Source organism: Prionailurus bengalensis, chromosome F2, assembly GCF_016509475.1.
Source record: "Prionailurus bengalensis isolate Pbe53 chromosome F2, Fcat_Pben_1.1_paternal_pri, whole genome shotgun sequence".
NCBI lineage: Eukaryota > Metazoa > Chordata > Mammalia > Carnivora > Felidae > Prionailurus > Prionailurus bengalensis.
This window is the reverse complement of record NC_057353.1, coordinates 81,994,642-82,010,695: the sequence shown is the minus strand read 5'-3', so window position 1 is coordinate 82,010,695 and position 16,054 is coordinate 81,994,642. Positions and strand designations below refer to the sequence as shown.

General features: G+C 64.2%; 1 protein-coding gene across 2 annotated transcripts; it reads left to right on the top strand.

Moving 5' to 3' along the window:
• Positions 1–1,826: 1,826 nt before the first annotated feature.
• On the top strand, positions 1,827–14,767 carry JRK (Jrk helix-turn-helix protein). 2 transcript variants are annotated; one of them, XR_006300635.1, is made up of 3 exons: positions 1,827–1,935; positions 3,808–12,787; positions 13,248–14,767. XR_006300635.1 is itself a non-coding variant. In XM_043601926.1 (2 exons), the coding sequence occupies exon 2, from the start codon at positions 4,239–4,241 to the stop codon at positions 5,862–5,864; it is 1,626 nt and encodes a 541-aa protein (XP_043457861.1). In that variant the 5' UTR covers positions 1,827–1,935; positions 3,808–4,238; the 3' UTR covers positions 5,865–14,767. The 2 variants fall into 2 exon arrangements, 1 of the variants encoding a protein (XP_043457861.1); XM_043601926.1 differs by having other exon boundaries at positions 3,808–14,767.
• Positions 14,768–16,054: the final 1,287 nt, after the last annotated feature.

The window sequence follows — 16,054 nt, the reverse complement described above, 5'->3', positions numbered from 1 at the left end:
ACATCTTGGGGATCAAACCCAGGCCCCTGCCAGCCCCATGCCCGGGGCGGGGGGTGGGGGGAGGTGTGCTGCATGTGAGCCCGTGTCCATGAGGTGGCAGCACAGTGTCACAACACAGGGATGGAGCCAGCCTTCCTGGGGGGGCCACCTGGCTGCCCCAGGAGACCCTGCTCGGTCCCCCTCACGTTCGAGTTCTGCTCAGTGCTCCGGTTTTCTCCTCTGTCAAACACGTCTGCCTCTAGCACGCCCAAATTCCTCACCCACAGGACCGTGTTCAGCAAAATGGCTACTGTTTCAAGCCCGAGTTTTGGGGGTGCTTCATCGTGCAGCAGTAGATGGCTGATACGGGGGCGAAGACAGATGTGAGGGGACCAGGGAGGCTTGGGCCAGGGAGAGAGCAGTTGGTGGGAGTGAGGAGGTCCGACGTGGCACGGATGGGGAGGGCAGAGCCAGGCAGAGCCCCTGGTCAATCTGGGCGTGGGGCGTAAGGGACAGGTGGGTCCAGCGTGACTGAATTTTTGGCCCGAGTGAATGGAAAAAGGACCCTGCCACTCACTGAGATGGGGACTGTGTGGGTGGAAAAGGCTGTGCAGCGTCAGGAGCTCAGGTCTAGAAATGCTGGGCATGAGGTCCTCACAGAGGTCCACGTGAGGATGCCGGGAAGGGCACAGGCGTCTAGAGTTCTCAAGAGGGGTCCCGGCAAGGAGACAGGGATGTGGGAGCAGCCAGCCCCTGCTGGTATTGCCAAGGGAGTGGAGACCACGGAGGGAGTGGGTGTCAGTAGAAGGGGAGAGCCCAGGAGTGAACCCCGCAGGTCAGGGATCCTTGGGGAGGGGGGGGGCGAGGAAGGAGGGCCTGGGGCTACAGCATCCTGGAAGCCCAGGGGAGAAAGTGAATGAAGCCGGAGACAGCTATGGACATCCGTCTAGGCTCCCTGCGGCTGCTGTGACAAATAACCTTACATTCGGAGGCTTAAAATAGGACACAAGGTGTCGGCAGCTGGATCCTCCCTGAGGATCCAGGAAAGAATATGCATCCGTGGCTGGCAGCCCTTCCTGGGTCTACAAAGCACACACTCCGACCTGTGTCTGTTGTCACATTGCCTTTTCTCCCTCTTCTTCCTGAATCACGTTGTCTTCCCCACTCTGTCCCTCCTTCCTCCCTCTTATAGGGACCCTGTGATTACACTGCACCCCCCCCCCCAGTCCCCCACCCCTGTCCCTGTGATAATCAGGATAATCTCCCCATCTCAAGAATCTTAATCACATAAGCAAAGCCCCTGAGGTCACGTGCTCATGGGGTGGGGGATGAGGGTGTGGGGCAAGGGGCGGCGGTGGGGGTGGTGGTGGCTGGGGCGGTGCTTTATTCAGCCGCCACGGCTGCCCTCTGGTCCCCAAAGGCTCACATTTGTCCCGCACGCAGAGCACATTCACCCCATCCCAAAAGCCCCCCAAAGTCTCAACTCCTCTGACTGCATCAGGTCAAGTGTGAGTCTCATCAGCTCTAAAGTCTCAAACATCAACCCGCAACCCCTGCAAATTAGGTGCGGATGAGGCGCCCGCTCAGCAAGAGGCCGAGCGGGAAGGAAACCGCGCTGGCCCCCGGATTTCACCGAGGGAGGGGGGCTGCGTCACCGTCCTCCTGCCAACCCTGGCCGGGACTGCAAGGGCCCCCACGTCCTTCCGCGCAGGGCTCCACTCGCGCGAAACTCGAGCCTCCGACGCCCCTGCGCCCGCCCCACGGGTGCACAGGGAGAGGCCGCCCCGCGCCCCACCCACCGGCTCCGCGCCGGCCCGCAAGGCCAGCGAGAGGCCCAGTCAGTCCTCCAGGCTGCCTAGAGCGTCCCGGAAGTGGCTGGGGGAAGGCGGCCAGGCGCGGACCGGCGGCGCGGGGAGAGGCGGCACTTCCGGCGGTGGCGGCGGCCCTGGTTTGCAGGTGAGCGGGGCCGGGAGGCCGGGTGGCTGGGGGGCCGGGAGTTGGGCGGGGGCGCCGCGCAGTCCGTGCTCCCCGGGCAGAGGCTCCTCCCGTCCCAGCCCCGCCGCGGGGCCGCCCCTCGCAGACCCCCGGGGACCCCGCTCGAGGAAAGCATCGGCCACGGGCGCCCCGCCCCCCGGCGCAGACTTGCACTTTTTTCGGTTTTCCCTCTTTGGGTTGTTCCCGTGCCCGGGACTGAGCTTCCACCCCAAACGTGGTCCCGGGAGAGAGACGCTCTCAAAGCAGGCGTGTCCTCAAACCCGACTGCCCCTCGGCTCCGGGTTCCCGCGGGCGCCCCGGATGTGGCCGCTGCGCCGCGCAGACCGCCCCACCCCCCACCCCGCGACGCGCCCCGCGTTTCTGCGGTCCCGGCCCTTCCTGCCCCTGCACGCTACGGCTGCTCCCAGGGGAAGGCGGTTGCTCGCTTTTTCTCCTGAATCTCTGCGGCTCTTTTCTAAGGACAGGTCCTCCCCCCCGCCCCGCGGTCCCGTCTCTGGCCCCTTATGCCCTCTCCCCAGCTTCTTCTCTATCCTTTGGGCACAGGAGGATAAGATGTTTACGTGCACGTTCGTGTGCTTACTTTGAATTCACAAGGCTACACCCCCACCCCACCCCATTCTCTCTCCGTATTAGGTTACCCTTTGGTTTGAGAAGTTGTTTCGGAATATCGGAGTATCTGCCTTTCAGTTGTAAAGGGAGTTTTGCCTCGCAGGCTGGTCCATAGTGTCAGCTACCTTATGTTACTCTGCACACACCTGCATGTGCACAACAGGAAACTCCTTAATGGCCCCATTTCAGGCGCTGAGCCTCCTCCAGGAGGCCTTTTCCACAGTCCCAGCTCCTCCTCCTCCTCCTCCCCCCCCCTTCTCCCTGCTGTGCTTAGAGTTAGTTCCTGTCAGGTTCCAGGCCCCTCCTTCCTGGGGTGCTGTCGTATGGAACCCTCTTAGGGGTGGGTGGTGGCCTTTTACTTCCCCCGGTCTAGGTCCAAGCAGTCCGCTCTCACACTGTCATTCCCAGTGACTAGGATAAAGGTAGGATCCGTAAAGGAGCAGCACCCTCACTTTGCAGACCAGGAGACTGACCCAGAAGGGGGAAGGGGCACACCCAGAGCTGGCTGGTGATGTGCCTAGAGTTTGAGCTCAAAGGGCTATGTTTTTATGCTCCGCGTAGGCTAGTCTTTGGCCTCACGGTCTGCATATCTGTGGGAAGACACGGCCCACATAAGGGCTTGGGTGAGAGGTGGGGTGGGGAGTTGCTAGAAGCCCGTGGTGAGTACTGCCTGTCTTTCATCGCGGGACAGGGAGCAGGCTGTAGCTGGGGAGGGGAGTGAGGGCCACGTGACCAAGTCGTGAAGGAAGTGAGGGGACCCTCCCGGCAGACACTGCACGGCTTGCGGGCCGGTCGGTCTCAGGGCACCAGCTCTCTACTCCTCGCAGGCTGGAGGATGTCAGTGTCTTCGCAGGTGAAGTGTGGTGGGTAATCTCGAAGGGTCCAGCAGGGATGCCTCTGCTCCGCCCCGCAAGTCTGCTCCGCGAGGCAGGGAGGGCTGGGTGTTTGGGCAGATGTTAGGAAAGAGTGGAGCTGTCTGGCCTGAAGGAGCTGTGATGGCCGAGAGGTCACTTGTCACTTGGTAGGGCCGGGAAGAGCCAGCGCACCCGGCGGGGCGGCCTTCCCGGTGCCACGCCACCTGGGCCAGCTCGCGTGCTGGTCTCCCCTGCCACAGTTTGGTTTCCGCTGCAGCTTCCCAGCGGGTCTAGACTAACGGGGGCATGTGTGCAGGTGGCCCAGGTGCGTGGTCAGTAACGTTCTTTCTCCCCTTGTTCTGCTTTCCAGTTCCTAAAGCGAGGCATGTGGGACCGTGCCGTGAGCCCAGAGGGGTGTCCCCAGCACAGGCGGTACAGCCTCGATTAACCAGAAACCGGCTCCCAGGACCCCTCTACTCTGTGGTCCATGTTTGAAGGGAGGGGCTGCCGTTGTCCCCCTGAGAGAAGGCCAGAGGTTCCAACAGCGTGGACGAGTAGGGGCGTCGTGACACCGGTCGTCTCCTGCGGAGAGCACCGGGAGCCGCCAGCGTCGCTAGGAGCCCGGAAGCCGAGGCGCCGCTGACGCCGCGGGGAGGAGCAGCGGAGGCTCACGGTGGCCCCGGGGTCAGAGGGACGGGGCAGGCAGGGGCGGGAGCAGAGGAAAGGGGCGGGAGAGGCAAGAAGTCCGCCAGGCCCCGCGGCGAGTGTCTCCCCACCCACCGGGGACAAGCCGGCCTCCGCATGGCCTCCAAGCAGGCTGCCGGCAGGAGCCCGGGGGAGAAGCGCAAGAGGGTGGTGCTGACCCTGAAGGAGAAGATCGACATCTGCACGCGCCTGGAGAAGGGGGAGAGCAGGAAGGTCCTGATGCAGGAGTACAACGTGGGCATGTCCACCCTGTACGACATCAAGGCCCACAAGGCGCAGCTGCTTCGGTTCTTCGCCAACTCGGATTCCAACAAGGCCCTGGAGCAGCGGCGCACCCTGCACACGCCCAAGCTGGAGCACCTGGACCGCGTCCTGTACGAGTGGTTCCTGGGGAAGCGCGCCGAGGGCGTGCCCGTGTCGGGCCCCATGCTCATCGAGAAGGCCAAGGACTTCTACGAGCAGATGCGCCTGACGGAGCCCTGCGTGTTCTCTGGCGGGTGGCTGTGGCGCTTCAAGGCCAGGCACGGCATTAAGAAGCTGGACGCGTCCGGCGAAAAGCAGGCGGCCGACCACCGGGCGGCAGAGCAGTTCTGCGGCTTTTTCCGGAGCCTGACCGCCGAGCACGGCCTGTCCCCGGAGCAGGTGTACAACGCCGACGAGACCGGCCTTCTCTGGCGGTGCCTGCCGACTGCCAGCCCGGAAGGCGGGACGGCGCCCGGCGTCAAGCAGAACAAGGACAGGCTGACCGTCCTCATGTGCGCCAACGCCACCGGCTCGCACAAGATCAAGCCCCTGGTGATCGGGAAGCGCGGCGGCCCCAGGGCCTTCCGGGGCATCCAGCACCTGCCGGTGGCGTACAAGGCCCAGGGCAACGCCTGGGTGGACAAGGAGATCTTTTCCGACTGGTTCCATCACATCTTTGTTCCCTCGGTGAGGGAGCACTTCCGAGCGGTGGGCCTGCCCGAGGACGGCAAGGCCATCCTCCTGCTGGACGGCGCCCGGGCGCGCCCGCGGGAGTCCCAGCTGGTTTCCGACAACGTCCTCACCGTCTTCCTGCCCGCGGGCGCCACCTCCTCCATCCAGCCCATGGACCAGGGCATTCGGAGAGATTTCCTGAGGAATTTCATCAACCCCCCTGCCACGCTGCAGGGCCGTCACCCCCGTTACAGCATGAACGATGCCATCGTCAGCGTGGCCTGCGCCTGGAGCGCGGTGCCCCGCCACGTCTTCAGCCGGGCCTGGAGGAAGCTGTGGCCCGCGCTCACGTTCGCCGAAGGCTCGTCTTCCGAGGAGGAGCCGGAGCGTCTCCAAACGAAGCCTCACGACCAAACTTTCGCGCACATCCTGGAGCTCGGGAGGGAGGCCCCGGCCCGCCCCGGCAGCCGGCTTCACCGGGGCGCGGCCGCCGAGGGAGACGGGCTGGGACGCGAGGCCGGGGAGGGCCTGGCCCCGTCCGCGGGGGGCCCAGAGCAGGTGGACAAGGATGGCGACGAGGCGGCCTGGGAGCAGGCGGCCTCGGCCTTTGACTCTGTCGTCCGCTTCGCCGAGGGACAGCCCTGCTTCACGGCGCAGGAGGTGGGGCAGCTGCGCGCGCTGCGCTCGGTGTTCGCGAGGCAGCGGCAGGCGAAGGGGCGGCGCGTGGCCCTCGGGGCCGCGGTCAAGCTCGAGGCCCCCCAGGAGCTCTCCCCTCTGCCCTGCTCGTCCGCGGCTGCCGAGGACTGATGGCTGGGGGCGCTGCAGAGCCGGGCAGAGCTCGCCCGAGAGGCTGGGCGCCCGGCGTGGGGTCTCGGCGACTTGGGGCGGCCCGTCCCGCGTGTTCTGGTTCGTCGCGGGCCTGTCGTGTTTTCTGGCGCGTGAACGTGAGGAGCCCTTCTGGAAGGGTCCGCCAGACCGAAAGCCTAGCGGAACATCCTGTGACCGGAGCCCAGGACCGTGCCGGGCGGACTCTGGCCTCGTGCGCGCTGGCTGAGCCCTGCTGTGTGTGCGGGTGGAGACGTCTGTCCGTCCGGGAGGAGAAAAGCCGGTCCTCGGGCCAAGCGATGGCAGTACCTGCGGCCACTGGACCGGGTCAGCGTCGCCCACGGCCTGCCCCTCCGTCCCCTCGGGCCCGGGTCTGCGTGTGGCCGCCATCCCTGCGTCAGGTGGGCGCGACGGCTGGGACTCCGCTTCTGACCGTGAGTCGGCAGAGCCCTCGCCTGCGGCTTCGAGGGCGCACGTCGTCACCCTGCTCGCGTGTCCCTACTTCAGCCGCGGCTCACTCAGCCGCCCCGGCCTCCCGCGCGTTCCTCCTGGGACCCCAGGGCGTGGGGGGCGCACGCTGCGCTGGCGTGACGGAGTCACCTCCCACAGCGCAGGCAGGACCGTCCCCCCGGGCCGCCCGCTGCCCCGAGGGGCCCGAGGCGCACCGCCGGCAGGCCTGGTGTCCGGTCTCCAAGTTCACCATTCGCTCCCGGGGATTCCGCGCTTCCCGCCTTCACGCTGACGAATCTCGAGGAGGCGCTCGGAAATGAGGCTGAGGTTTGCGCACACGCGACCCGGCGCTGGGACGAGCTGCTTAGGTTTCTGGCGATGCTTGAACTCCTGCGGTCGGCCCTTCCCACCTCTGTGCCGCGTGCGGGCAGGAGCCGGCGGCACCACCTGGCCGTGGGAAGACGCGGTCCCTCCCGTGTCTCCCGGATGCTTCCGGCCTCGCCGGCACCGCTGCGGCCCCTTGCCGGCCGGGCTCCCCTCCCCACGTGTCCTCTCACCTCCGTGCCCCTGGATTCACGGGCTGGTGGCCGAGCTGGCATGACGTTTTCCTTCCTCCGTTTGCCGTGTGTCCCTCTGGGAGCCGCGGGAACGGTGCTTGGCGTGCGGCCGGTCCCCCCGGTGCTTTCACGTCTTTCTGAACACGGGAGGCGGCCGCTGCTGCCGTGGGGCAGCACGTGGGCCGTGCGTGCTTTCTGTGCACGTGTGAAGATGGTGAACTGAGCACGGGCCTTTTTAAGAGTCTCGTCGCCGAGTCCTAGGGCCGGATGGCTCCAAGCAGGGCCGTGTCGCTGTCGCGTCCTCTCCTTCATGTGTGTTGGGACCGCTGCTGTCGAATCGCAGCTGCTTGCGGCCTGGAGGGAAGTTAGGTGTCGGGAGTCACCGGAGCGCTGCCCTCGGCGGTGGCGACGGGCAACGGAGAGGCGGACGGACGTCCCGAGAAGCTCTCCCCGCACAGCCCGGCATGGTTCTCGACTGTGCTGGGCGGTGTCGTGAGGGAGGGGAGAGCAGATGGGGTTCCTGGCCGCCTCCTCGGTCCCCTGTGGATGCCTTGTCCCCGTCAGACCCTAGACCCCAGGCCATGGATTCTCTCAGCGCCCTCACCACCTGCCCCCGTCCTGGCCGTTTTGGAACCTAACGATAAATGCTCGTCACCAGATGGCCTTTTGGGGGGGGGGGGTGTCTGTCCTCCAGGCGCTCCTTCCAGAACCAGCCACGGTGCCGCGCTGCTCGGAGGTTCTGGGCGGAGCAGGACAGGCAGGCCTCTGGCGAGCAAGCTTCCCTGGACCGCAGACCGAGGTACATGGCCACGTGCAAGGGCTCGCACAGGCCTCCACGCCCACCTGTCCTCCGAGGGCCCTCCCAGCTGCTTGCCCATCCCTCCTTGCCCGGCTTCGGGCTCGGTGGTCAGAACGTTTTAGCCTCAGAATCTTTTTTCCCAAACATTGCTGGGTGGAACCCTATGAGACTGGATGTGAACTTGGAACAGGGTAGAACCGGCCCCCCCCTTCCTTCCCCCCCAGTTGCTGCTGAGGCAGGAAGCCTGGGCTCCCTGTCCCTGCAAGCCCTGGCCATCTTGTCCTTCTGGGCCAGAAGGCAGCCCGGGGCCACGGCAGTCAGGCGTGGTTCTGGAGGGATAGGGGTTGGAGGCGGGGGTACGCAGAGAGGCAGATTGGGTTCTTTCCTGGCAGCCCGTGCCGCAGGGGAAGCAGAATTTGGGGCGAACGGGACCCACCCATGCTGCCTCCGAGGGCCCGCCTGAGCATCTCTGGGGAGGAGGTGCCCCGGGTGCCAGCTGTGGCGGGCTCTCCTGGCGTGGGAGCATGCTGACGGTTCGTTCACAGGCGTGATGTGTGTTAAGTGCCCGCCCTGTGCTGGGCGTCGTGCTCAGCCTGGGGCCGGCGGGTGATCAGACAAGGCCCCTGTCCTGCCTTCAGAGAGCACAGGTTTCCCGAGAAGGGCCGGAAGTTGGGGAGGCCGGAACACAGGTGAGGGGCGGAAGGTGGCTCGGTGGGGGTGTTAGGGGGTCCATGAGGGCAGTAAAGAGAACAGAAGTCCTGCCTGCTTCAGCCCCGCCCAGCAAGTCCAGGAGGGGGATCCAGAACAGTGAGGCAGCCGCGTGCGTGCAGCCAGGCTCCTCTGCCATTTGTCACATGTGGCTCCCGCTTCACGTCAAGACTGGCCTTCCAGTCCCCATCCTGGTGTCTTCTTCCAGCCACCGGGAGCAGGAAGTGTAGCACCTCCTCCAAGAATTCCCTCAGCTGGCACACATCCCTTCTGCTCCCGTCCCTCGGGCCGGGTCCCAGGGGCATCTGGGCCTGCAGTTGTGGAGGACGCGAGGGCCCACGCTGGGAGCAGCCCGGGAGAGCCGGGGCCAGGTCTCCTCACCCCCACCCCCACCCCCGCCACCCACTCTGGGCCTCGGCCCTGCTCCCCACGGCCGTGGAGGGCCCGTGTGTCAGGAGGGCCCGGGGTGTGGAGGAAGGGGGCGGGCAGTGTGTGGGCCTCCTCTCGTGGGGCGGGGACCCCGCACTGCAGCAGGCCCAGAGGACTGGAAGTGCCGTCCCCACCCTCCCACCCCCGGGGCCCAGCCTTCCACAAAAGGACTGACTGCGTTTGCACAGAGGGTGAGGTTCAAGGGTGCTTGTGGAAAGTGGAGCTCGCAGAGAACAGCACGTGGGAGGAGCGGTGGATCGACGGGGTGGATCACAGGCTGAACTGTAGGCTGGCCAGGGAGGATCTCAGACACGGATCTCAGGAGCTGCTCTTTCAAAGGAGCCAAATTTGGTTGGATTAGTCAGTGAAGCCGTTTACGCCCAGGGCGTCAGCAATGAAGACAGCAGAGCACTCGGCCGGCAGGGAGAGGAGCTCAGGGGCAGGGAAGACAGCCGGAGCCTCTGTCCTCCCAGGGTGACCGTGGGCGAGCCCAGGCCTGCGCCCCTGGCCAGCAGTGGGAGGCTGGAGCAGAAGCTGCTGGGGGAGGCCGCCCCACCGCGCACAAGATGGGACTGGTAACACGATCCGGCCTGGGTGGCCCGTGCCCGGAACTGCTACCACACATTACCTAAAACGACTAGTCTCCTACCTGGACGTGCAAGGAAACAGCCCATGTGGCCCAGACCCCAGGAAGCAAAGGCCACGGAACTGGCAGTGTGTGAGTTAGATTGAGCAGAGGAGACTTGAAAGTGGCCGCCGTAGATACAGTCAGAGGAAAGAAAACCAGCATCAAACAGGGAAGGGAAAGTAGTGAAGGAAGGTGCCATCACAGCGACGCAACTAATGGAACCAATGAAAAGATCGGGATTAACTAAAAAGTAAAAGAACCAAGTGGAAATTCTCGAGTTGTAAAATACAGCAACCACAATGGAAGGTTCACTAGAGGGGCTCAACGGTAGCCATGAGCTGGCAGAAGAAGATCCAGGATCTTGACCTAGAGACCCACAGATCACACAACGCAAAGACAGTGACGGGAAAGGAGCAAACAGTCTCGGAGGAACAGGGACACCCAAGTGCACCGTCGGAGCCGCGGGACGGGGAGGGAAGGAGACAGAAGGGAAAGAATACGCAAGGAAACAGTGGCTGAAAATCCCCAGATTTATCAGGAAACGTCCACCGACAAGTCCAGCGGCTCGGTGAGCTCCAGTGGGACCAACACTACGATCCAGAGTCCGGGAAAGCCCTCCCTGGCCACGAGAGCGCCCCACGAGGCTGGCAGCTGCCCCCAGGCGCGGGGACGGCATCGTCCGAGTGCTCGAAGAGAACTCACAGCCAAGACTCCTGCGTCCCCCAAAACTTTCTTTCCGAATAAAGAGAGAACGACATTTGCAGATACACAAAACCCGAGAGAGTTTGGTACCAGTGGACCCACCTTCCGAGAAACACTGAAGTTCCTCAGGCTCAAAGCAAGTGACCCCAACAGTAGTTCAAATCCACTCAGAACAAAAAGAAGCTTGGGGAAGACAGTTCTGTCCTGATGGGAGACCTAGGAGACCGTGTCCAGTTGACCCTCGGACATCTCTGCGGTTGGGGCGCGCCCCCCCCCCGCAACCCTTTCCTCTGGCAGCTTCTCTAGAAGGCATGCCATCGCACAAGGTGGGCGTCTTGGCCCCGTGTCGTTGAGTTCATCGCGTTTACAGTGTGCTGTGTCTCGTGGTCACACCAGGAAGGGGTGTGGGGCTGCCGTCTCCAGCAAGAAGTGAGTGAGGGCACATCCGAAGTCCGTTCTGGCCGGCCTGAGAGCGGCTGCCCAGGAGGTAACTCACAAGTAGCGACAGATGCATCACAGGAATTAAAGTGCTACGTTAGAAGAAAACAAAAGCGGCAGATGAGGGCTGGAGGGACCGGAAGGCCCGGGACCCTCAGCAGCGGGACCTTCCAGCCTCCCTGGCCCTGGCTGAGGTGACAGTGTGGTCCCCGTTGTGCAGAGCAGGGGTCGAGGCCCTGAGCTGGTCCGCGCCACGGCAGAGGTCTTGCTGCGGCCCCTGGAACCCGTCGTCCCGCAGAGGGGGGCCCCGGAGTGCGCCAGCCGCGGCCGTCCTTGTGGCCTCAAGGGCCAGCGCTGCTGTGCTCCTGGCCGCTTGTCCCTCTGGGAGCCAGGAAGGACGCCGTGCCGCCACTGCCATTTCAAGCCGCGCGGAACCTCCAGGCACGCTGATTTATTTAAAATTGACCTTTGTCAGTAAACTTGCCTTAGAGAATGTGCTCTACGTTTTGGCGACGAAGCGCGTCTCGTGATGGAGTGAGACAGGCTGCTGTTCTGCAGGCACCCACACGGGGCAGCGTGCGCTTACCGCCACCTGTCCCAGCGGGGGCCCAAGTCCTCACCTCTGCAGACAGCGCCCCCCACCACCTGTGCCCCTCTGTCCCACCCCAGCAGTTTCCAGGGGGTCAGGCACGCGGAGCAAGATGAGAGGTCTCCCACGGAGCGCCAGGAAGGGCGCTTCAGGGCAGGGGGCGCGGGGTGGGGTGGCTCCCCGTGGTGCTGCAGGACCCCGGAGGGGCGGATTGCCTCCTCCCCCAGCCAGTCCCCGCTCTCCAGCCTGACGCTGGGTGTGCTCCCTGCTCGAGGACTGGGGTCCTGGATGTCTACACCTGTGCCCATCCATCTGGACCGGGGACTTCCGAGAGGCCGGGACAAGCTTCTCCTTACTGGACGCCATGTGGGCCTGGCACGGAGGAATATTCAGGGAGGCAAGGGCGGGGGTTGGGGGGCAGCAGTTCTCATGACCAAGAAAGTTCTTGGCTAGGAGCCACAGGACAGGAGGTGTGGCTCTGGCCACCCGGTCCCCAAGGCTGTGCGTGCACCCCACCCTCCAGTCCCAGAGACCCACGGGGTGGCAGGAGGGAGAGGGAGCCGGCTCCGAGGAGCGGACGCCGAGTGGGCACAGCTGAGAGCCAAACCAGGTTTAGGGACCCAGCTAACCACCCGGCAGAGAAGACGGGCAGCATCACAGAGCCAACATGGACTCGGGAGCCAGCGGGGCCTAGGACAGTCTCCCGTGCCCAAAGTGAGGAACGGTGGCTCTCCCAGCGCCTGTAGCTGAGGATGTGGGTCCCGTATTCATTTCTCAGGTCTTTATCGAGGCTCTTCGGGTCCTGGGGGCTGCCTGGCCCCTGGGACGGAGGTGATCGAGATGAGGGCTCAGAGAGCTCGCGGTGTCGCCCGAGGCAGGGGGTGCTCAGCCTCGGAGCGGGGATTGGGGTGCAGGAGAGGCCTGTGGGAAAGCAGCCTGGAGAACAGAGAGGGCTTCGTGGAAGTGGCAGGCATAGAACTGGGGCCCGGGAGGGCGTGGAGGAGGCGTTCTCCCACTGAAGTTGGGAGCGGTGCCCTGTGGGCAGACCAGGGGTGAAGAGGCTGGTCCGGAAGGGTACAGTGGCTCATAGGGCAGGCGTGGCCCCCAGGTGGGGTGGCCACCCAGCAGGACAGGACCCTTGAGGCCCAGCGGGTGGGGTCATGGGCTGCCTCCCACCCTGCCCTTCCCAAGTACTGCTCTGGCATCTGTCTGGGCTCCTTCCTCGCCCCTCCCCATCAGGGCAGCCGGCCGGGGAGCCCCGTCCCCCGTTCCCCGGTGCTGCAGCTCTCCTTGTCCAGGGGGCAGGTGACACCCCTTCACTGTTTCAGGCCGTGACTCCTGATGACTGAGAACCTCCGATCCGCAGCAGGATCTCTGGGAGAGGCAGAATCTCGGGGAGATTTTGGGTCCCCGAGACACCTGAGTTGAGTTGACTGAGGGACCCTCGGATGGACAAGAGGGAGTCTGGGCAGGAAGGGGAGGCCCTCGGGAATCTGACCGTGGGACCACCTACTGATGTAGGGCCCCTGTGTGGACGTGGCCCCCCCAGAACTGGACATCAGGGCACGGAGGTCACCAGGCTGCCTGCTCGGGAGAAGCCCCACAGTAGGGCCAACGGTCTGGGCTCGGCCACCCAAGACGGACATGGCCTTCTCTGGTCCTTAGGTTCTGTTGGAAATGAGAAGAGGTCTGGGGCCTGCCAGACCCCCCCCCCCCTCCAGTGCAGACAGGTGATGGGCTGGGGGCTAAGGGGAGAAGTAAAGGGGGTGGACTGTGCTGTTGTCATTTGTCAGGAGGTTACCCAGGTGGGGCCAGTCCCCTCGTCTGGACAGCTACCAGGTGGGCCAGGCCGTGTCCCAGGTGGTGGCCCTGTCTGGCTACAGCCCGCCTGCTGCTTTCCTGGGTTAGCACCTCTCCGGCCGGCCCCGGGCAGCGAGGGGCTCTCTCCTCCACCTCAGAGGCTTCTGGGCCCATAGGGGACCCCATGTCCTGGTTTGCCGGGGGTGGAGCTGGTAGGCACCTGTTGTCTGGGTATAATCGTCAGTAACACCCCTTCACTCTCCAGAGTCTGAGTTTGGACAGTACATTTCCTGGGGACACCCCGCGGAGGCCCTCTCTTCACGTGATGCCCCCACCCCCGGTCAAGCACACAGGCCATCTCATGCTACGGAGGCAAGCCTCGGCCTGGCCCGTGTGTTGACAGCCATCGTCACGAGGTCCACCTTGAAACGTGAACCGTGGGCTCGCTGGGCTGGGCGGGCCCGGTGCGTGGTGTTGCCGTGGGCGCATCAGCTGCTCTGGGGGCCCGAGGCCAGCACTTTGCCGCTGGTCCCGAAGGGTACAGTGGCTCATAGACCCCGTCGGGGAGGCTGCAGGGGACTTTTGAGCACGTGGCCCCCAAAGTCAGGGTGAGCCCCCACCAGTGAGGGGGCCCCTGTGGCCCCCAAGCCAGTGGAGGAGGTGCTGTGTGTGGTGACACTGACGTGGCTGGGGAGGGAGGCGGATACACTTCGAGACCTATTTCGAGGGACCTGATCTGCACGGGCAGGGACTCGGCCGCCGGGAGGAGGGGAGTCCAGTCTGGAGACGAGCACGTGGGGGCGGCCCACTGGTCGGCCCCGGGTCCGTGCCCCCCTCACCTGGTCGTTGTGGGCTGGCCCTTTCCCTTCTCCCTCCCCCTTCCCTGCCAGCCACGTCCCTGTCCCGCTTTCTGCTTTGGGCCCCGCTGCTGCAGGGGGCACGGGCGGGGGTCCTGGCCGGACACGGGGAGGGGGGTGACAAACATGGCGAGACACGCAGTCTTTGGGGGAGCTCTGGTCTCCCCGGCAGGAGGCTGGTTGAGGGGCCGTGGCGGCCGAGGCTGGTGGGGGGGCTGGTGGGTCCCTGGGGCCGCCTCCCTCTCCTCTGGCAAGCCCACCACAGCACGCTCCTGCTTCCCACTCGAATACGCCATTTTGCCCTTTCTGTGGGGCAATAGTTTTAATAAACGGCTTTTTTTCTGTGAGCCCAGAGTGTGAGGCTTCCTCTTAGCTCAGGAAGATGCCTGTTGCCAGCAGCTCTAACGAGGGCACCCATAAATCTCTTATTTGTGGCTCCAAAAATGAGGTCATGGGCTCTCACTGTACCTCATTATTTAATTAAACAGGTATTAAGACAACAGAGTGGGGCCAGGGCTCCAGGTGAGGGGAGGTATCAAAGGGAGGAGCCCGGGGCTGCGGGGAACGTGCCGGGGGTTCGGTTCGTTCCCCCACCCCCACCCCACCCGCCCTGCGCCCTCGGAGGTGCCGACCCTGTGGCCTCCCGGGCTGGGCCAGCCGTGCCTTGTGCAGGACCCTCCGCCCTGGCCCGCCCACAGGCTTTTGACTGCGTGGAGGATGCTGCCCTGCAAAGAGAATTGCCTGCCCCCCACCCACCACCTCCGGAAGGACGGGAGATTCACGCGCCCGCGCCAGGGTTTTACTGCTGCTGAAACAATTAAGTTAATAAAACAGCCTTCCTGTTTCTTGACCTCCATCAAAGACCATCAAATTGTCTTCTCCAGCCTGCCGTCTGCCAGGTAATAAATTGTTACGGGCTTCTCTCTCATTAGTATTCACGTTTTCTGTCCCTACTCTGGGCGCCGCTGGGCAGCACTGGGGGGGGGGGGGGAGCAGAGTAGAAACCGAGTCGGGATTTCGGTGCCACTGTTTTCCCAGGGAGGCAAGCCTGGGAGAGACGGGGGCACGTGGCTGAGCTCGCAGGAGGGACCGGCCAGAGGGCCGAGGGCTGGGGCGGTGGGGAAGCACTAGGAGTCTTTTGCTCAGTCCTTCTGTCAGCAAACATTTACTGAGCACCTACTATGGGCAGTCTAGGCCCCGGAAAAACCGGGAGGGGCTGGGAGGTCAGACACCCCTCCTGCCCCACCCCTGGTAGAGCAGAAAGAGGCCCTGGGAGGCAGGGCTCGGGGAGCCGTGTCCTCCCTCCCGGCCCAGTGGGGCGGGGTGAGCCCGGGCTGAGCTCTGGGAAGCCCTCCGGGCCTGCCTGCCTCTGCCCACCCCCACATCCCTCCTCTGTCCCTTTCATCACAAGTTGGGAGCCCGCGGAGCACAGAGCCTGGGGACTCTGCTGTGCGTGCCGGCAGGCCCCTGTGGCACAGGGCTCCCGGCCAGGGGGAGACAGTCAAGGAGGGAGGCCGTGGCTCTCACCGCGTTTGCCATGGGCCTAAGAGGGTCAGAGGCAGCCTTCTGGAAGAGGTATCAGCCAGGAGTGAGGACCAGGCTGTCCAGCGACATGGCGCCCACAGACAGGACCTCGGTCTTGCCCTGCTTTCTCGGGTTTGTGCCTGGGTGTTTTGAGGCCTTGACCTGATAAGTCTCTTTGTGCAGCCAGAGCGCACTGCCTTTGCAGTCACAGAGACCTGGGTCTCAGTCTTACCCCTGCCACATATGTGACCCTGGACCTGAGCCCTGAGACCTGTCTTCCTCCAGGACAGCTGGGAGGCCAAGTGAAATAATATGTGGGAGCATGTCCACCACAGAGCTGGCACTCACCTGGGCTCAGCAAACAATCATTCTCTCATTCATTCACTCCAGTTGTTCATTCACTCATCCATGAACCCCCCCATCCATCCACCTACTCATCTACTCACCCTTCTATCCACTTATCTAGCCTCTTACCCAGCCAACCACCTATGCATTAACTCATTCACTCACCCACCTACCCACCCACCTACCCATCTGTCCATCCATCCATCCATCTCCCCACCCACCCACCTACGCACCTACCCATCCGTACATCCATCCATCCACCCATCCATCCACCCATCCATCCATCCATCTGCCCACCCACCCACCTACCCATCCGTACATCCATCCATCCATCCATCCATCCATC

Bases quoted from the DNA above. Each gene is read 5' to 3' on its own strand.
- JRK (XM_043601926.1), top strand. From the start codon at position 4,239: ATGGCCTCCAAGCAGGCTGCCGGCAGGAGCCCGGGGGAGAAGCGCAAG.